This window comes from Nycticebus coucang, chromosome 18, assembly GCF_027406575.1.
Source record: "Nycticebus coucang isolate mNycCou1 chromosome 18, mNycCou1.pri, whole genome shotgun sequence".
Classification (NCBI taxonomy): Eukaryota; Metazoa; Chordata; class Mammalia; order Primates; family Lorisidae; genus Nycticebus; species Nycticebus coucang.
In genome coordinates this window covers 12,716,978-12,738,503 of record NC_069797.1, presented here as the reverse complement: position 1 = coordinate 12,738,503, position 21,526 = coordinate 12,716,978, and the positions used below count along the sequence as shown (strand labels likewise).

Here is a 21,526-nt window from a genome sequence, read left to right as displayed (position 1 = left end):
TACTCTTTTGGTTAGATATGGTTATTTTGGACAAAAGTTCACGACACCTTTAAAGGGTCCTAGGTATGGTACTGGTTTTTAGATTGTGTTCTTTGGCTCCCCACACACACTTGAACCCCCCTCCAGTACTTGAGCCTGTCCCAGCATCTATTCATCTGAGTGGATTAGGGCTCCAGGGAGGGTCCCAGCCAACCTTTGCACAGCAAGGACCAGGTCTAGCTGGGGGTGGGGTGGGGTTCTGTTAAGGGGGTATCTCTGACCCGCACACTTGGTGCTGAGCCTGTGAGCTGGTGCAGCTTGGGGGGAGGGGTACCCTGCTGTCTGCCCCTCTGTCCTTTTTCAGCACTGTCCTCTTCAGTATCCACCTTCCCTAGTATGTCTTCCAGTAATCACTGAACTCTTGTCTGTCATAGTAGTTGATTCCTGGACTTCCCGCTGGTCTTGGAGGGAGCACCTCTCCTGGGAGTCATTCCAGCAATTCTTTAGCTACCTGTAGTTTTGGATTCTGTGGCAGGCATCCTTACAGATTCTGGATTACAATGACAGCACCATTTTACAATTAGATAATTTTACATTCATCAAGCCTGCATTGTTTTATCCCCAGTGTTTTGGGGAGCCAAAATGTTAATCAGGTGAAAAATGAGCATCTCTTCTTTTCCAAAACAGCCACTAATGAACATGACAAACAATTCCTTGTCCAAATCTAGCTTTATTCTCAGGGGGTTCCTCTGAGACAAAACTGAGCTAAAGACAACAGCCCCGCCATCAGCATGACATATTGTTACAGTGAACCCCTCTCTCTCTGTGTACCTTCCTGCCCAGAGGCTGCGGTCTACGTGAGGTTTCACTCTTGCCGTTGCATCTTCTCTGGCGTTGGTAACAGGGAAGGCTGGGTGTTTGGGGCAGGGGCTATGTTAGAAATCTGTGATCAATTTCGCTGTGTATCTGAACTTCTCTAAACAATAAATTTTGTTTTTTAAAAATATACAGAATGAGTGAAAGTGCCTTTTGTTCCACATCTTTGCCAGCATTTGATATTATCAGAGTTCTAGATTTTGGACATTCTGATAAGTATGTAATGGTATCTCACTGTTTTAATTTGCATTTCCTGATAACTAATGATGTGAATATCTTTTTAACCAGATAGCCCTCCTTATATCTTCTGTGATAAAGTGTTCAAACCTTTGCCTGTTTTTCTTTGGATTATTTGTATTGAATTGTGAGAATTTTAAATAGTCTAGAAACAGCCCTTTACCACATAATGTGTTTGACAAATATTTTCTCCCAGACTGTGATTTGTCTTTTTAAATTTTTTTTTTAGTTTTTATTGACTTAACTTATTTCTTTGAGACACTGTCATCCTTGGTAGAGTGCTATGGTGTCATAGCTCACAGCAATCTCAAATTCTTGGGCTCCAGGAATGCTCTTGCCTCAGCCTCTTGAGTAGCGGGAACTCCAGGCACCTGCCACAATGCCCAGCTATATTTTTAGAGATAGGGTCTGGCTCTGGCTTAGGCTGGTCTCAAACCTGTGAGCTGAGGCAATCTACCTGCCTCAGCCTCTCAGAGGTGCTAGGATTACAGACATGAGCCACTGTGTCCAGCCACCTTTTTATTTTCTTAACAATGTCTTTTGAAGAATAGTTGTATACTTTTAGCTTTTATATTTAGGTTATAGTCTGTGTTGAGTTCATTTTTATATATGATAGGAAGTAAAAATAGATGGTTGTTTTGTTGTTTTTTTCTCCTGGATCCAGTCATTCTCTGTGAGCCAGGCCATCCTTCTTGATTAAAATATTGAACTATCTTGGTGCCTTTGGGCCCATTTCTGAAATGTATCTTGTCCCTATGATCAAAATGTCTAACCTAATATCTAATCTAACCAAACTGTCTCAATTAATACAGTTTTATAGCAACTCTTGAAAACAATATGAATTTTGCAACGTTTCTTTGTTTTAAAAATTGTCTTAGCTATTCTAGGTCCTTTGTACTGATACAGAAAGTTTAGAACCAGCTTGTCTGTTTCTACAAAGAGTCTGAGGGGACTTAGATCGCAGTTATGTCACAGGTATAAAGCTTTACAATATTGAATCTTTCGATCTTTGGACACACATGTATCTTCACTTGCTTAGGGCTTCTTTAATTCCTGTCAATAGTATTTTGTAGCTTTCAGTGCACTGGTCTTGCCCATATCTTGTTAAAGTTGTCTATTTTATGTTGACTTGTTTTTTGGCATAGAACCTATATTTTTTTTCTTCTTTTTTATTTCAAAATATTACAGAGTACAAATGTTTTTGGTTACATGTATCAATTTTGTTAAGCTTGAGTGAGGGTTATAAAGGAGTCCCTCACCCAAATGGTGTTCATTGCACCCGTTAGGGAGGTTTTCCCCTATTCCCTCTGACTCTCTTCCCCCTGCTTGATTTCCACTAAGTTTTACTTCCATTTATGCCCATGTGTGCTAATTGGTTAGTCTTAATTTAATAATAAGTACATGTGGTATTTGTTTCTCCATTCTTTAGATATTTCACTTAGGATATGGTCCCTAGTTCCATTCAAATTGTTGTAAAAGCCCTTCATTTTTCTTCGTGACATAGCATACAAATACCACATTTTGTTAATCCATTCATGAATTAATGGGCACTGGGTTGATTACATATCTTGGCAATTATAAATTGTATTGCAGTAAACATTTGAGTGCAGAAGTGTTTTTGATAAAATTACTTATTTTCCTTTAGGTAAATATCTGGTAGTCGGATTGCTGGATCAAATGGTAGGTCTACTTTCCGTTCTTTGAGGAATCTTCTTCATACTGCTTTCCATAGAGGTTGTACTAACTTACACCAACAGTGTATAAGTATTCCCTTCTCTCTGCATCCACATCAGCATCGTTTGTTTTTGAATTTCTTCATAATTAGCCATTCTACCTTGGATAAGGTGATATTGTAGTTTTAGTTTGCGTTTCCCTGATGATTAAAGATGTTGAACATTTTTTCTTATGTTTATCAGCCACTTCTTTTGAAAAATTTCTGTTCATGTCTCTTGCCTGCTTTTTAAGGGGGTTGTTTTCCCCGTGCTAATTTGCTTGAGTTCTTTGTAGATTCTTGTTACTAGCTCTCTATTGGATTTATAGCTTACAAATATTTTCTCCAATTCTGTAGGTTGTCTCTTTGCTCTGTTGATTATTTCCTTACCTGTGCAGAAGCTTTTTAATTTAATTAAGTCCTATTTATTTATTTTTGTTGTTGCTGTGATTGCCATAAGGATATTCTTCATAAATTCTTCACCTATGCCAGTATCTGGAAGAGTTTTTCCACATTTTCTTCTAGGATACTTATGATTTCATGCCTTACATTTAATTATTTTATCCATATTAAATTAATTTTTAATTTATGTGGTGAGAGCTAGGGATCAACTTTTCATTCGTGTGGCTATTCAGTTTTCCCAGCACTGTTTATTGAATAGGGCTTCTTTTCCCAGTCTATAATGTTGTCTGCTTTGTTAAAAATCAGTTGGCTGTATATAAATGATATATATCTGGGATTTAGTCCTGTTTTGTTCTTTCTGTTCCATTGATTTCTGTTTCTGTTTTTTTGCCAGTACCATACTGTTTGGATTACTATCACTTGTAGTATAGTTTGAAACATGGTAATATGATAACCTCCATAGATTTTTGTCATTATTATTTGCTTAAGATTGCTTTGGCTATCTGGGCTCTTTCTGGCTCCAAATGAAGCACAGAGGTATTTTTTTCTAGATTTGTGAGATATGACTTGGGTATTTGGATGGGGATTGCATTGAATCTTTAAATCACTTTGGGCAGTATGGACATTTTAACTATGTTCGTTCTACCAATCCATGAGCATGATATGTTTTTCCATTTGTTTGTGTCATCTGCAATTTCTTTACTCAGTGTTTAGTAGTTTTCTTTTGTAGAGATCTTTTACCTCCTTGGTTTAGTATATTCCTAGTATTTTGTTTTCTTTGCAACTAGTTTGAATAGTATTAAGTCTTTGATTTGACTCTCAGCTTGACTGACAAACTACTACTGATTTGTGTACATTGAGCAAAAAGCAATAGTTTGACATCCTCTTTCCCAGGTTGGATACCCCTTATTTATTTCTCTTGCCTGATTGCTATGACTAGGACTTCCAACACCATAAATGGTGACAGCAGGCACCCTTGTCTTGTTTCCTTCCTTCCTTCCTTCTTTCCTTCCTTCCTCCCTCTCTCGCTCTCTCTCTTTTTTGTTATTATTAAATCATAGCTGTGTACATTAATGCAATCATGGGGCACCATACACTGGTTTTATAGACCATTTGACATTTTCATCACACTGATTAATACAGCCTTCCTGGCATTTTCTTAGCTATTGCGTTAAGACATTTATATTCTACATTTACTAAGTTTCACATTTACCCTTGTAAGATGCACCGCAAGTGTAATCCCACCAATCACCCTCCCTCCACCCATCCTCTCCCCCCCACCTTGTTCCAGTTCTTAAGGGGAATGCTTTCAACTTTCCCCTGTTCAGTATAATGTTGGCTGTGGGTTTGTCATAAATGGCTTTTAAAATCTTAAGATATGTTCCTTTTTTTGCTAGTTTATGGAGGGTTTTTATCATGAAAGGGTGCTGAATTTTGTTGAATGCTTTTTCTGCATCTATTGAGGTGATCATATGGTCTTTGCTTTTACTACTGTTTATGTGGTGAATCATATTTATTGATTTATGTATATTGAACCATACTTGTATCCTTAGGATGAGGTCTTCTTGGTCATGGAGTATTATTTTTTTGATTTATTGTTGAATTTGGTTTGCTAGTACTTTATTGAGGATGCTGGCATCTGTATTCATAAATCTGTAGTATTCTTTTTTGTGTTGTGTCCTTTTCTGGCTTTATATCAAGTTGATACTGGCTTCACTGAATGAGTTGGAAAGGATTCCCTCCTTCTCAATGTCATGGAGTAATTTCTGCAGGATGGATACCAGTTCCTCTTCGTAGGTCTGGTGAAATTTGGCTGTGAATCCATCTGGTCCAGGGCTTTTTTTTTTTTTTTACTGGAAGATTTCTTATTACTGCTTCAATCTTATTGTTTGTTATTGGTCTGTTCAGTTTTATTTCTTCCTGATTAAGTTTGGGAGGTTATATGTTTCCTGGAATTTGTCTATTTTCTCTATATTTTAGAGTTTTTCATATATTTACAGGGGATATTTTGTATTACTATGGTATGAGCTGTGAAATCTCCTTTTTCATTTCTGAGTGAGCTTATTTGTGTCCCTTCTCTTCTTTCCCTGATGAATCTAGCATGAGGTCTATCAGTTTTGTTTATCTTTTCAAAGAACCAACTTTTTTTTTTTTTTTTTTTGAGACAGAGTCTCACTACGTCACCCTCGGTAGAGTGTGGTGGTGTCACAGCTCACAGCAATCTCCAACTCTTGGGCTTAAGAGATTCTCTTGCCTCAGCCTCCCAAGTGGCTGGGATGACAGGTGCTCACCAGGTATGGCTGGGTTCTCTCTTTTCCCCCAGTTGTACTAGGAGAGCTCAGCTGAACAATGCTTCTGGTCCACCATCTTGTTCCCTCTATCTGAATTTTTTATTCATTTCCTGAATTGTGTTTCTGATTTCTTTGAGTTGGTTTTCTATTTTCTCTTGATATTCATTCAGTTTCTTTACAATTCATATTTGGTATTCCTTATTCTGTCATTTCAGTATTTTCATTTTGCTTGGTAACCATTGCTAGAGAGGCGGTATTCCCTTTTGAGGGTGTCCTTTCACTCTGATTTTTTCATACTTTTGAAGTTTTTTTTACCAATTCTTTCTCATCTGGGGCAGTTGTCACTTTTTATTTGTTTAAGTGGAGCTTTTTTCCTCCCCCCCTTACTTGTAAGGGTATTTCGTAGCATATTTTGGTTAAAAACTTTTGGCTTTGCTTGTTGGTACCTTGAAGGAGAGGGTCTATGTTCTGAATGGATGCTTTGGTTATAGATATCCTTAGTGTGGTGGTTTTGTCAGTTGCTAGTTGTCTGCAGGCGATAGCAGTGGTGAGCTCAGTGTGTGTGCAGATTCCCTGTTTTTCTTTGATGAGGGAAGACAGGGGTCTTTTTTTTTTTTTTTTTTTTGTGGTTTTTGGCTGGGGCTGGGTTTGAACCCGCCACCTCCGGCATATGGGACCAGTGCCCTACTCCTTGAGCCACAGGCGCCGCCCAGAAGACAGGGGTCTTTAAGGTCCTTTTCCCCCAGCCCTGTGACATTCCTAACACCTTGATTGTATCAGTATCCTGAGTTTAATCTCTGAGGTAATACTTGTGGGTAAGAATCAACTATACCCTGTATGATTGAGTCAGTAAAATCTTATATTTGCTTTTAACTAAAAATTTTTGTTTCTTTTTTTTTATTATTGTTGAGGATTCATTGAGGGTACAATAAGCCAAGTTACACTGATTGCAATTGTTAGGTAAAGTCCTTCTTGCAATCATGTCTTGCCCCCATAAAGTGTGACACACACCAAGGCCCCACCCCCCTCCCTCCGTCCCTCTTTCTGCTTTTCCTCCCCCCCATAACCTTAATTGTCATTAATTGTCCTCATATCAAAATTGAGTACATAGGATTCATGCTTCTCCATTCTTGTGATGCTTTACTAAGAATAATGTCTTCCACTTCCATCCAGGTTAATACGAAGGATGTAAAGTCTCCATTTTTTTTTTAATAGCTGAATAGTATTCCGTGGTATACATATACCACAGCTTGTTAATCCATTCCTGGGTTGGTGGGCATTTAGGCTGTTTCCACATTTTGGTGATTGTAAATTGAGCTGCAATAAACAGTCTAGTACAAGCGTCCTTATGAGAAAAGGATTTTTTCCTTCTGGGTAGATGCCCAGTAATGGGATTGCAGGATCAAATGGGAGGTCTAGCTTGAGTGCTTTGAGGTTTCTCCATACTTCCTTCCAGAAAGGTTGTACTAGTTTGCAGTCCCACCAGCAGTGTAAGTGTTCCCTTCTCTCCACATTCACGCCAGCATCTGCAGTTTTGAGATTTTGTGATGTGGGCCATTCTCACTGGGTTTAGATGAAATCTCAGGGTTGTTTTGATTTGCATTTCTCTAATATATAAAGATGATGAACATTTTTTCATGTGTTTGTTAGCCATTCATCTGTGATGTTTAGAGAAGGTTCTATTCATGTCTCTTGCCCATTGATATATGGGATTGTTCGCTTTTTTCCCGTGGATTAATTTGATCTATAGATTAATTACTCTATAGATCCTAGTTATCAAGCTTTTGTCTGATTGAAAATATGCAAATATCCTTTCCCATTGTGTAGGTTGTCTCTTTGCTTTGGTTATTGTCTCCTTAGCTGTACAGAAGCTTTTCACTTTAATGAAGTCCCATTTGTTTATTTTTGTTGTTGTTGCAATTGCCATGGCAGTCTTCTTCATGAAGTCTTTCCCCAGGCCAATATCTTCCAGTGTTTGTCCTATGCTTTCTTTGAGGATTTTTATTGTTTCATGCCTTAAATTTAAGTCCTTTATCCATTTTGAATCAATTTTTGTGAGTGGGGAAAGGTGTGGGTCCAGTTTCAGTCTTTTACATGTAGACATCCAGTTCTCCCAACACCATTTATTGAATAGGGAGTCTTTCCCCCAAGGTATGTTCTTGTTTGGTTTATCGAAGATTAGGTGGTTGTAAGATGTTAGTTTCATTTCTTGGTTTTCCATTCGATTCCAAGTGTCTATGTCTCTGTTTTTGTGCCAGTACCATGCTGTCTTGACCACTATGGCTTTGTAGTACAGACTAAAATCTGGTATGCTGATGCCCCCAGCTTTAATTTTATTACTAAGAACTGCCTTAGCTATACGGGGTTTTTTCTGGTTCCATACAAAACGCAGAATCATTTTCTCCAAATCTGGAAAGTACGATGTTGGTATTTTGATAGGAATGGCATTGAATAGGTAGATTGCTTTGGGAAGTATAGACATTTTAACAATGTTGATTCTTCCCGTCCATGAGCATGGTATGTTCTTCCATTTGTTAATATCCTCTGCTATTTCCTTTCTGAGGATTTCATAATTTTCTTTTTTTTTTTTTTTTTGTACAGACAGAGTCTCACTTTTTGACCCTCAGTAGAGTGCCATGGCCTCACATAGCTCACAGCAACCTCCAACTCCTGGGCTTAAGCGATTCTCTTGCCTCAGCCTCAGGTTTTGATAGCTTGTGTCTTCATTGTTGTTATGCTCAAGGAAGTTAATGATTTCCTGTTTTATTTCTTCCTGCACCCATCTGTTATTCAACAGAAGATTGTTTAATTTCCATGCCCTTGTATGGGGTCGAGCATTTTTGTTAGAGTTGAGTTCCACCATTAGTGCCTTAATGTCTGAGAAGATAGAAGGTCAAATTTCGATTCTGTTGATATTTGTTTTGTGTCCCAGGATATGATCAATTTTGGAGTATGTTCCATGGAGTGATGAGAAGAATGTATATTTTTTATCTTTGGGATGGAGTGTTCTATATGTGTCTATCAAGCACAGTTGTTCTAGGGTCTCATTTAAATCTCTTATATCTTTGTTTAATTTCTGTTTAGAGGATCTGTCCAGCTCTGTAAGAGGAGTGTTAACATCCCTGTTATTATGGTATTATCGGATATCATATTGCTCAGACTGAGTAAGGTCTGTTTTAAGAATCTGGGAGCATTTAAATTGGGTGCATAAATATTTAGAATTGAAACATCTTCTTGTTGTATTTTTCCCTGGACCAATATAAAGTGACCATCTTTGTCTTTTTTGACTTTAGTTGCTTTAAATCCACATGTATCTGAAAATAAGATTGCAACTCCTCTTTTCTTCTGAATGCCATTTGCCTGAAAAATTGTCTTCCAACCCTTGACTCGGAGCTTTAATTTGTCTTTTGAAGCCAGGTGTGTTTCTTGCAGACAGCAAATGGATGGCTTGTGTTTTTTAATCCAGTCAGCCAATATATGTCTCTTCAGTGGGGAATTCAAGCCATTAACATTTATTGAGATAATTGATAAGTGTGGTAGTATTCTATTCATCTTATTTGGTGAGAGTCCATTGCTTAGTTTTATCTTTTGCATCAGTGTGGAGGTTAGGTTCTGTCCTTTAATTTCTGAGTTCTTACTTTGCTACTGATCCATTGTGGTGGTCAGTGTGCAGAACAGGTTGAAATATTTCCTGTAGAGCTGGTCTTGTTGTGGCGAATTTCCTCAATGTTTGTGTATCTGTAAATGATTTGATTTCTCCGTCAATTTTTAAGCTTAGCTTAGCAGGGTACAGAATTCTGGGCTGGAAATTGTTCTGTTTAAGTTGATTAAAGGTAGATGACCATTGTCTTCTTGCTTGGAAAGTTTCATTGGAGAAGTCTGCGGTCACTCTGATGGATTTGCCCCTGTAGGTCAACTGGCGCTTAATCCTGGCAGCTTACAGAATCTTTTCTTTTGTCTTAACTTTGGACAGGTTCATCACAATGTGTCTTGGAGAAGCTCGGTTAGAGTTGAGGCGACCTGGGGTCCGATAGCCCTCTGAAAGCAGTGTGTCAGAATCTTTGGTGATATTTGGGAAATTTTCTTTTATAATATTCTCTAGTATGGCTTCCATTCCTCTGGGGCATTCTTCTTCCCCTTCTGGGATTCCTATAACTTGTATGTTTGAACACTTCATAAAGTCCCATAATTCTGACAGTGAACGTTCTGCTTTCTCTCTCTTCTTTTCTGCCTCTTTTACTATCTGAGTTATCTCAAGAACTTTGTCTCCTACCTCTGAAATTCTTTCTTCTGCATGGTCTAACCTGTTGCTGATACTTTCCATTGCATCGTTAAGTTCCCTAATTGACTGTTTCAGTTCCTTCAGCTCTGCTATATCCTTTTTATATTCTTCATATCGTTCATCTCTTATTTGATTCTGTGTTTGGATTTCCTTTTGGTTATTTTCCACTTTATTAGCAGTTTCCTTCATTGTTTCCATCATTTCTTTCATTGTTTTCATCATGTGTATTCTAAATTCCCTTTCTGTCATTCCTAACATTTCTTTATAGGTGGAATCCTCTGCAGTAGCTACCTCATGGTCCCTTGGCGGGGTTGTTCTGGACTGGTTCTTCATGTTGCCTGGAGTTTTCTGCTGATTCTTCCTCATGAATGATTTCTTTTATATGCTTCCTTGCCCTAATTTTCCTTTCACTTCCTCTTGCTCTTTAGGTTCTCTTGCCTGTGGACTAAGGGTTCGATGAGTCCTTTTGGTGCAGGACCAGAAGGGTGAGAAGGTTGAAGATCAAGAAAGGGATGAAAGAAAAAAGGAGGACCGAGTGAAAAGAAAAAAGAAATAGAGAAAGGAGAGGGGGTGGGTAAAAGGAATATTGACAAAAAGAATAGAGGCACAGAAAGAGGTATATAGGTGTACAGAGCAATATAGGTGTACAGTAGGGTACTTTGACACAACCTTAAAAAAAAAACCAGCTTCTGGGGGTGCCCAGTTGGGTGGTTCCCTTGAGGTCAGCAGCTCTTTGCTAACCTGATCAGACACAGTACTCCACCTCCACCAAGTAGAGAGGAAAGACAAAAATGCTATAAATCAAACCAAAACAGGCAAACAGAAAACTTTACAGGATAAAATTGGGTGAAAAACCAAATAATAGTGGTAGAAACACTAGCAAAAATGAAGTTCTAGTTATTGAAAAAGGCAGCAATGGGAAATTATAATTAAACTAGAAAAATTTAGAAAGAAAAAGATCTGTACGGAAAAGGTTGAAATTAAAAAACAAAACAACATCAAAATAAACAAAAAAAACCCAAACAAACAAACAAACAGAAAAACAAAACACAACCAAAAACAAAGCAGTATGTATATGTTGTTGAATATTGTCTGGGCAACACGTGGTCTTCTGGGGTATGAGATGTTAATCACAGTTCTGATACAACTGGAGGCTGCTGATTTCTCAAACCCCAGCAGGTGGACACCCTAAATCTCTCTTCAGCCCACTTAAAAGGCACTTTGAACTTGTAAACTTGCTGAGCAGAAGCTTTCCCAGGAAAGTGCTTGTCTTTGGAATCACTGCTGAAGTGGCTATCCACTTACCCAGTGTGCCAGAACCAGTCTCACTCTGCCCCTGAGGGTTAGGGCTGCAAGGCGACTCAGACCCCACCCTTAGGCTACTCAGTCGCTAGGTTACCAGCTCCCACCCAATTCTAGCTCTGCGACCCTGAGGGCGGAGCTTGCCGGGGCAGATCACTCATAATGGCTCCCTGTGGCCCACAGCCAAACACTATTAGCTCCATCTGGCTCAGTGGCTCAGACTGGGGCCCTAGACAACGTCCAAAGTTCTCCGCACTCCCACTCAGGCGCTCCCTAAGGCAGTTCAACTGAGTGCCAAGTCCAAAGACACCAAAACAGTTCACAGGTAAGGCCTTTCCGGTTTGCAGTCTCGCTGCTACTAAACTTAACAGTTGCGGGCGGGTTTAGACCGATTGAACACACGCGACCACTTGCTGGTTTTCCACTGTTTAAGTCCTCCTCTTGGGGTCCAGAAGTCTCTCGCTGACTCCCTGTATCCTCACAGGGGTGATGACAGGCAGATCCCACCAGCCAGAGGTGCCTGGAGTCCTATCTCCCCAGACTAACGGTACCCAGATGCAAGGAAGCTGCTACTTGGTCGCCATCTTGCTCTCCTCTTAACTAAAAATTTTTTACAGTGGGAAATTCACATAACATAAATTTACCATCTTTGCCATGTTTTAGGGTGTGGTTCAGCCTATTTCATTTTTTTGGTCAATGATATTTTTAATTGCAATTTCCAATTGTATAGGAATATAGGCAACAATCATCAAAGAAATGCAAATCAAAACCACTTTGAGATATCATCTAAACTCAGTCAGAATAGCGCACATCACAAAGTCTCAAAGCTGCAAATGCTGTGTGGATGTGGAGAGAAGGAAATACTAATAAACTGTTGGTGGAATTGTAAACTAACATACCCTTTTTGGAAAGAGGTATAGAGAATCCTCAAATAGCTAAAAGTAGACCTTCCATTTGATTCTGCAATCCAATTCTAGGTATCTAGAAGAAAAAAAATCATTTACCATAAGGACATTTACACTAGATTATTTATAATGATCTAGTATTTATAGATTATAATTTATTTTAAATAGATTAAAATAAATTTAAATAAATTTAAATATATAATATATATAATATTAATAAATAAATTTAAATATATAATATATAATATATAATATAATAAATTTAATTTATTTATAAATAAATAAATTTAAATATATAATATATAATATAATAAATTTAAATTTAAATCTATTTTAATCTATTTTAAAATAAATTATAATCTATAAATACTAGATCATTATAAATATAATATTAAATATTATGTTAATATTAAATATTATATTAATATAATATATTAAAATAAATTATAATCTATAAATACTGTCCTTATGGACATTTAGCTCCATTCACACTCACCAAAATGTAGAAACAACCCGAGTGCTCATCAACTCAAACTCATGAATGGATAAATAAACGGTGGTATATGTATACTGTGGAATACTATTTAGCCATAAAGAAAAATGGAGACTTTACATGTTTTATATTTACCTGGATGGATTTGTAGAACATCCTCCTAAAAAAAGTATCACAAGAGTGGAAAAGCAAGTTTCCAATGTACTTGATGCTAATATGAAACTAGCAGATGAACAACTACATGCCTGCATTAGAGAAAAACACAATTAAATTCAAGAAGGGGAAGAAAAGGAGGAGTAAGAGGGGAGAAGAGGAGGGGGGAGGGGAATTGGTGAGCTCTCACCTAATGGGCACAATGTAGAGGTATGTGGCACACCTCCTTAGTGAAGGGCTCAACTACAACTTGGACTTTACCTAGCGAATGCAAATAATATAACCTGATCATATGTACCCCTACATCAATGTGAAATTTTAAAAAAAGAAACATGGGTGATTTTTGTAGACTGATCTTGTATCCTGCTACATGGCCAAATTAATAGTTCTGGTTTCTTCTTTACAGATTATTTGAGACTACTGAAGTTTAGCTATAATGTAATAATAATTACATTTAATATTTGATATGTACCAGCATTACTCTAAGTGCCCTGCACAAATTTTATTTTATTTAATCATACCAACAACTTTGGAGGACATTGAGCCTCAGGCGGTTTGATGGCTTGGCCTGAGGACCCCTAGGTCATATGTGTCAGAGCCATGGGGAGTGGCCATTTTGGAAAAGAAAAGTTGCTCATTTTTCACCTGATTAGCATTTTGTTCCCTGAAAACACTGAAGATAAAATAGTTCAGGCCAGATGAACATAAAATTACCCAAATATAAAGTGGTTGGGGTAAGACCAACAGCTGGAATTCCTTTTACTGAGTACTTTCTGTGTGCCGGGTGCAGTGCTAAGACTTTCATGCACAATTTTCCAGTGAATCCCCAAAGGAACCCATGAGGAAGAGGCTGTTATATCCCTGTTTTACTGAGCATGGGCTGTGCAACTTGTGGAGGAAAAGATGCCACAGCGTCTGTGTAGAAGCAGCGGTGCCTGTGCTCACACTTCTACCCTGTGAGGCCAAGACAGAAACCAGAGCTCTCTGAGGCAGGGGGTGTAGTGGTCAGGGCTTGGCTGCTAGTCACTGGTCCTTCCTGAGCCTTAATATCTTCATCTGTATGGAATCTACTCATCACTGTTTTTGTGTGTCATTTTCCTAAACCTTTCTGCAGAGAGATTCTGGTATTGAGACAAATGCAGACATTGTGTGTAATTGATGGGAAACTTGCATGGCAATTTGACACCAATGCAGTGTCCAAGCATGTGATTTGATTTCGTATCTTACAAAAGCATCAGTCACAATATATTGGAAATTAAGAAAACAAAACCAAACCAGTCCTTCCATAGAGGGTTTGTGCAGGATGGCTCTAATGGAACTCCTTGGATTAGCATGAAATCATGTCTTCTCTCCAAGGTCCCATCCCAGCCCTGTCCAGCACCCTGGGCTTTTTCTTACTGTGCCCTGATTCTCTGTGTCCAGCTGTACTGAGGGCTTCTCCTGCTCCTCAAACACCTGAGCACCTCCCTGCCTTAAAACTTTAGTATTTGTTCCCTCTGCCTGGGATGTTCTTGCCATTGTGGAGAGGAGGCTCCTTTGTTGTTGGGGTCCAGCGCAGATGCTGCCTTCTCAGAGGCCTTTGCCCCATGCTACCCTTTGCCACAGCTCAGTGTTTACTCAACGCCCTCGTCCCACCGGAGCTGGTATCGTCTGTTGGCTGCCTGCCTCCTGTTAGAATGCAGGCTCTGTGAACCTCTCTGGTCTCTAGAGCTGTGCGTCACACAACACTGATTGAGCTGAATGAATGCATGAGTAAAGAAAATTCAGCAGCTTAGAAGGCTTAAATGAGTTGAGGAATGCTATACTGCCCACGGAGTAGGTATGCTAAAAATGTTAGCCCCATCCCTGCCTCTCTGTTCCAGCCCCAACCCTTCCTCCCATCTCCATATGGGGCCGCCCTCATCCTGGCCTTCCAGTGACCCTTGCTATGTGGCATGGAGCCAGGAGGAGGTCCTCAGCCTGTTCAGGTGGACAGAAATGGAGCTTATCCACAGTCCATCTCTCAGCTGTTTTGTGGATGTGGTGACCTGCTATTATTTTATAATGGAGTCTGTTCCTAGGAAGATGGCCAGCAGGACTCCTTAGCCATGAGGGCTCCAGAATCAGAGCATCCTCCCTCTTGGGAAGGGCTGACTAAAAATGACCCATTGCTTTCTTTTCATATATGTGTTATTTGGCTTGCTTGGTCTTTTCAGCAATTACTTATTGAGATATGGTCTTTGTCTTCAAGGAATCTATGGTCTAGTGGGCAGATGTGAACAAGCAATTATACAACACATACATAGCTGCAACTGTGACCACTGCTAGAAAGGACAGTTAGAGTGTGAAGGTCATGGGAGGCTACGGAGGTGACAGCTTTAGAAGGGTAAGCGCTCCCAGGCTGGATTGGGGATATGCGCACATCTCTGTGTGTCTGTTCCCTCACGTGTGCACATGTGTGTATAGGGCGTGTGAGATATCCTGGAGTGCTCCAGTCGGAGAATGTGGCCTATGTGAAGCTCTTGAGCAGGGAAAAGGCTAACACGGTCCAGAGATGGAGAGGAGGCCACTGTGGGTGGGTGTGGCGAGGGAGGTAGCAGTGAGAGAGAGGTAAAGGTGGGACCGCAGCAGCCGGGCCAGACTGCTTTGCAGACCGAGCCTGTTCTCTGCCAGTTGGCGTGTGGCAGAGGGTCCTGTGCCACCCACTGGTGGGTCTAGGGTCCTGGAGCGCCAACTTTGTAGGGCCACTGGGTGGTTGGGCACTCTGTCCTCTGGCCAGAAGAGAGCCACACCACTGCGCCATGTCCCATCCCTTGCCTTACGCTAGGGTAACTGTTCAGACAGGGCAGGATCCTGTCAGGAAGGCAGCAGATGAGCTTCTGTGTGTTCTCTATGCAGGAACCAGAGAAGCTTTGGAGCAAAGCACATCTCATCCTGCCCCTCCTCTGACTGGAACCAGGCACTGGTTAAAATCTGTGGTTGTTACAGGGTCTGTGAGTTAAGGTGTTGGATTGTAAGTGGCAGAAGTCTCAGATACTGGCAGTCTCTGAGTGGCTGGAGACCACTGCACTGAGGTGCTGAGAGCAGCTAGGACACATGGCCCTGGAGGATGAAGGTCATTCCCCCTGGGCCACCAGTGGCCAGAGGGGGCACATGGCTTGCCAAGCCCCAGCCTGATTCCTGCCCCGAGCCACTGTGCACTCCTGCTCCTCAGCCTTCTGCCAGCCAGGATACACCCTCAGCACCCAAGTGTGTCCTCCGCCTGACATGCGCCCTGTGCAGCTGCTTGTTGCTGCTGAAGTTCTTGACTCACTTGCAGCTTCTCCTTCCCCTAGAGGCTTCTCTGTAGTCCTGTCCTGGGGATTACATAATAGATGGTTTAAATGCCCTTTAGCATTAATAGCTCTGTCCTCAGGGTTGTGAGCTCCCTGGGGGCAGGACTGTTGTCTGGGTTGTCATCCTCTAGTGCCATGGTGGGAGTCAGTGCCACTTCCCTGCTCCCATTGCAATATCAGAGGCTCAGAGGCTCACAGAGGGCGGTGCGGATGTGCTAAGTGGAGTCATGACACTGCTGCTTTCTGGACATGGACCTGTCATGCTGAGCCTCAGCCTCCTGGGCTGCCAGGTCTCCCCCAGCTCAGAGCTGCCTGGCCTGGGCCTTGGCATCAGCCGTTAACCGAGGTTCTAAGTGGGACCTTTCCTGGGGTTGCCTGGCTTTTCCCCAGCTCTGGTCATGCTCACAGGTCTAATGTCACTCTCTTCTCACCCCCTGCCCACTGTTCACCTCCAGTATGCCTGGGTGGAGAAGCACTTTGGCCCAGAATTTCTGGAGCAGATTGTGCTGACCAGAGACAAGACTGTGGTCTCTGCTGACCTCCTCATAGACGACCGGCCAGACATCACAGGCAAGTGGCCTGCGGCAGGTGAGGAGTACATGGGGGGCGGGGAGGAGCCCTGAACTTTGCACCCCCTTCTGAGGGTCATGCCTCCTGTCCACTCCACCTGGTGACTAGCTGTTTTCCAGGCAGGGAGCCCCTTCCCTGTTGGGAAGACAGGGTCCCCCATGCAGATGGCCTGGACAGGCATTCCTGGGAGTGGGGGGGCTGCCTAGTGGGCAACCTTAGGTGAGTCATTTCACGGCTCAGAAGCCTTCCTTAGGCAACATGAGTATAGGACTCAGGTTTCAAATATTTTTTTTTTTTTAGAGACAGAGTCTCACTTTATGGCCCTCGGTAGAATGCCGTTCCCTCACACAGCTCACAGCAACCTCCAACTCCTGGGCTTAAGCGATTCTTTTGCCTCAGCCTCCCAAGTAGCTGGGACTACAGGTGCCCGCCACAACGCCCAGCTATTTTTTGGTTGCAGTTCAGCCGGGGCCGGGTTTGAACCTGCCACCCTCAGTATATGGGGCCGGCGCCCTACCGACTGAGCCACAGGCGCCGCCCTCAAATATTTATTTTTAACAGCCAAACCTTGATTTTTACAAAAGCAGTTTGGACTGGCCCTAATGCACAGCAGGAAAGCACAGCAGTTTCTCTGGTTGGCGGTGGTGTGGAGGCCATATCTGTCCCTTTTGCTTACACATGATCCCTCCCACCAAACAGACCCATGAACAGCTTAGAAAGGAGAGGGGAAATTTATTGGCTCACTTAACTGAAAAGCTGGGGCAGGAGGGTTTTAGGCACAGCTGAATCTATGAGTCCAAACAGCATCAGGCAACATTCAGTTTGTCTCCCGCGCTGTTGTGCCCAGGCCTGCCAGCAGCCTTAGCAGGCTGTCTCCCCTGGTGGTTGTCAGTAGTTTCAGGGTGACAGCCTGTTCTTTTGGACACCTCAATGGGAAAAGACACAATATTTCTTTCTTGATCATTTTGGAACTGCCTTGAGAAACAGACCCATCTCTAACCCAGTCACCGTGTTCAGAGGGTGGGATCTACAGGTGTTTCCCACAGCCCCTCCCAAACCATGTGCTCTCCCAGAGAGTCAGGGTGGCAGTTGCCAGTGGGGGCTGTGACCTGTAGGGCCCAGACACCTGCTGTCATTCATGTCCAGGTACAAGGAGCTGGGCAGAGACCAGTGTGAGGAACTGAGACAGGGGCTGACCCCAGAGGGGTAGGATCCTGCCAGCAGCCCCAGAGTGGACAGGAGGACTGATGTGCTGGAGGCTCCTGTGGCCACCAGCCAGTGAGCTGCACAGCTGGGCTGCCTGGCCTTCTCCAGGGAGGGCAAGTGAGCACAGTGAGGTATGAGCATGAGGGCGCTGCCATGTGCGGGCTAGGCAGTGGGTAGGAACTGGGATCACCGGCCACTGTCCACTGAGTACCGACTCTGCTGTGCTGAGCACTTCACATGTGGCAGGAGCAGTCACTGCTTTACAGATGAGGAAACTGAGGCCTGCTGAGGTGAGCTTCCTGTGTGAGAACTCCGGTCAGTCCTAGGGTCCCCACTCCCTGGACTGAAGTGTTGCTTTCCCACCCACAGGGGCTGAGCCAAACCCCAGCTGGGAGCATGTCCTGTTCACCGCCTGCCACAACCAGCACTTGCAGCTACAGCCCCCCAGCCGCAGGTTATACTCATGGGCAGATGACTGGAAGGCCATCCTGGACAGCAGGCGGCCCCGCTGAGCTGGACTATGCTTTGGGCTTCTCCATCAAGCTCTGACCTCAGGGCTCCCAGCTTGGGGCCTGCGGAGCCAGTACTCTGGGGCAGGGGACCGTCCCAGACACTGGGGCCAAGATGAGCTCCTGCGGCATGTCCTCTCCCTCTCCCAGCCCTGCCAGGCCTTAACCTGATCTCAGGGCACAGCTGGGCCCTGTGGGCCCTTGGACACAGACATGTGCTGCAGGCAGTTGCGCTGACCTCAGGCAGAGGACTCCTCGCTGCCAAGGCCCAAGGGACTCTTGACAGGGAAGACTTGAGGCTACTGTTCCCTCTCCATTCTGTAAGTAGGTTCCCTGAGGCGTCAGGGGCACCTGCTTTCCAGGATCTGCAGCCTGTCAGCAGGGGGTGCCAGGAACATAGTGACTAAGGTGCTTCTGGCTGGGCACAAGCCCCTCACAGTCTCAACCATGGCACCCATGGTCCAACTTCCATGTAGTCAGTCTCCCCAGATGGCCTGCCATGAATTCAGCAAACACTCATCAGGGGCTAGTGGGTGTCAGGAGATGACACTGGCCCTGCCCTCACCCAGCTCAGAGGTTCCTTGCATCTCTGTCCCCGGGGCCATTCTCAGGCCCAGCAGAGAGTCGGCAGGCTTGAACATGTGTTGAGTGCATGAAAAGTAAATCCTGTTCATATGTAGCCTGAGGCTGTGGCCTGTCCTGAGACCCTCTGGCATCTGGGCCCTGGGGAACCCACTGCACATCTTGTGTCTGGGTGGTCCCACTGTAGTGACGACAAGGGCACAGCTTCACCCTGTGCCTCTCAGGACAGGGCCCTGATGGTGCAGAGCCAGCAGCTATGGTGGTCCCCTGAATATCCACTCCACACTGGCTGGTGAAGGGTGGAGGCCATAGGCCCTCTGCCACCATCTCGTGTGCTGTGTCCCACACCTGCCCCAGTGCTCTGGGGTGGATCCCCATCCTCTGCTCCCCTACCAAGGCCAAATTCCTGTGCGACTCCAGGAGCCCTGGGGATGGCTGGTGTTAGGGCTTTAGCTTTTGGTCCTTTTCACCCACTTGGAAATGACAGCATGAAAGAACCACCTCCTCGCCGCCCTCTGGAGAGATTTCAGGGGCCACTTCCTTATCCTTCCTGTTCTGGCTACTCACTCCCCTGCCATGGAATGAAATGTGGGTACCCAACCCTGGGGGTGGGCAACCTGTAGCCTCAATGTTACTATTATAATAAAAGGATTTGTTCCGTAAAATTTGGATTCAGTCAAGGGCCACATTCAGGGATGCAGAAGGCCACATGTGAGTTTCCCACCCCTGCTGGATCTGTCCCAACTCTGAGGCCCTCCCGGCAAGCCTTTCTGCCTTTTGTAAAAGGTACTCTTTGGGCTGCCCTGGGGGGTTAGAATCAGGTAGGAGAAAAGATGAAAGGAACCATGACTCACGGTTAGCTGAAGTTTTTGGCTTTCTAGCTCTCAGTGTCTCATGAGCTTGGGCTCTACCATCCCAGCCCAGGGAGGAAGGAGTCCCCCTGAGGGGGGCTGGTCTAGGCTCTATCACCCCAGCCAGAGATCAACTGGCCTAGGTGGGGCAGCGTCCAGAGGAGTCCTGGCCGCCCAGACCTGTGGCCCAGATGAGAGCCAGACCTGGAAGTGCTGGCTCCCTGCGGCTCTGAGGTCCTCCACTGCTTCTGAAGCAAGGACACAGCAAAGTCTCTTTGCCGAGGGGCAGAACAGTGTGTGACAGGGAAATGAGTTACTTCCTCCTGCACCCCTGTGGCTGGCCCCTCTGCTCTCTCCTTTTGGTCACAGCAGGGGCTGCCCATTGCTCCAGGACCTCTTTCCAGAGAGGCTCTGGCTCCATGTGCAGGGACCCTCTCACCCACCTCTCAGTCTCCAGCTGTGGTGACAACAGCACCTTCCCTGGATTTAGCCCTTGCTGTAGGCCCGGGTAGGGAGTCTGTGCTGATCCCAGAACGTAGCTATAAAGGAGACCCACCCAGCCCTGCCCTGAAAACAAAGCAGCTTGGCTCATTTCTGTCTCAGAACCTGTTCTGGTGACAGAAACAGCCCTGCCACGGTTTCCTCAGCCATGTCTGGGTTTCTTTCTCCTTCCTGCCTGGGGGCCGACTCCGTGCAGGGGTACAGGGGGTGATTGGCATCTGGTCCCTGTGCAGTGTCACTGAGAATGGTGTTCGCTGGCCCCAGATGAGTTGGGGAGGGCCCTTCCATCCACATAATTCTGTAAACAGGAGCAGGGCCAGGCAGAGCCCTACCCAGGACCTTTCCTTCCCTGTTTCTCTCCTGACTCCGGCTGTGTGCTCCCAGCCCAGGAGGCTTTGTGGAGTCCAGCTGGACTGGGGAAGCCTGATCGTCTGTCAGTCCCCAGCAGAGCCGCTGCTAGAGTTTTATGCTCAGATCCTTAGGGGACGGGCTCCTCTGCAGCTTCTTTCAGACCAGTGACTGTGGGTATTAAAGGTCAGTTTAGAAACTCTAAAGCTAGTGGTTCTCAACCTTCCTAATGCTGTGATGTATTTTCATTGTTATAAAGGGGTCGTGACCCACAGGTTGAGAACCACTGCAAGGCTCCAAATTGCTGAATTTGTTCTCTGCTCAGCTATAACCACTCACCCACTTCAGCTGTGTAATTAGTTTAAAGGAGAAAAGACTAATTGCAGGGCAACAACGCTTTGCTTGGGGCCTCAGAACATGAATCCACCTTCCACCCCACCCCCCACCCAGGAGCAGCTCATAGTGGACATGCACCTTGAAGGAAGGTCGAGGGCCTATTGTGGGGTGACGCCCCAGGTCCTGGGGCCAGGGAGAGAGAAAGGTGAGCCCTAGGGTGGGAGGGAGCCAAGGGAGAGGTGAGAGGTCAGTTACCCAGGTACAGCGAGGCCACCCCACCATGGGTACCCCTGCTCTGTAGCTTTGGAAGGGCCCCCACAGCAGCTGATAACCTAGGCCAGGCCCTCAAGCTTCATGATCTTGTCAAAATTCACCTGATTAAAATGAGGGCTGCTTTCTTTGAAGCTTGGGGAGCATGATTCTTGCTTCAGAACCTTGCTCCCAGCCTAGAGCCTCTCAGGGCTTTGTTGCCTGTGCCTGGAGGTCTGGCCAGGGACAGCCATCTTCAGAGGAACTTCCCATTGTCTCCCCCTTGGATTCCTAGTGCCTGAGCCCATCTGAGGGCAGGCAGCTGGCCCTGTCCAGACTCAGGGTCCCGGATCCTCTAGCTTGGGCCACTCATCTTCCACATCATAGTCCTTGGTCCTCTGGGAGAAGACTGTGATGACAGTCCTTGCT

The 21,526-nt window shown here is 44.3% G+C and overlaps 1 protein-coding gene across 3 annotated transcripts in view; it reads left to right on the top strand.

Moving 5' to 3' along the window:
* NT5M (5',3'-nucleotidase, mitochondrial) overlaps nucleotides 1–19,490 on the top strand; it is a 31,035-nt gene extending 11,545 nt beyond the window's left edge. The window contains exons 4-5 of one of the 3 annotated variants that reach the window (XM_053568429.1): nucleotides 16,401–16,515; nucleotides 18,091–19,490. In XM_053568429.1, the coding sequence (XP_053424404.1) occupies nucleotides 16,401–16,515; nucleotides 18,091–18,233 (258 nt within the window). In that variant the 3' untranslated portion in view covers nucleotides 18,234–19,490. Of the gene's footprint in view, nucleotides 1–5,369; nucleotides 5,563–16,400; nucleotides 16,534–18,090 lie in introns of those variants that run through there. The other 2 variants (XM_053568428.1, XM_053568430.1) reach the window with 2 other exon arrangements.
* The last annotated feature ends 2,036 nt before the right edge of the window (nucleotides 19,491–21,526 follow it).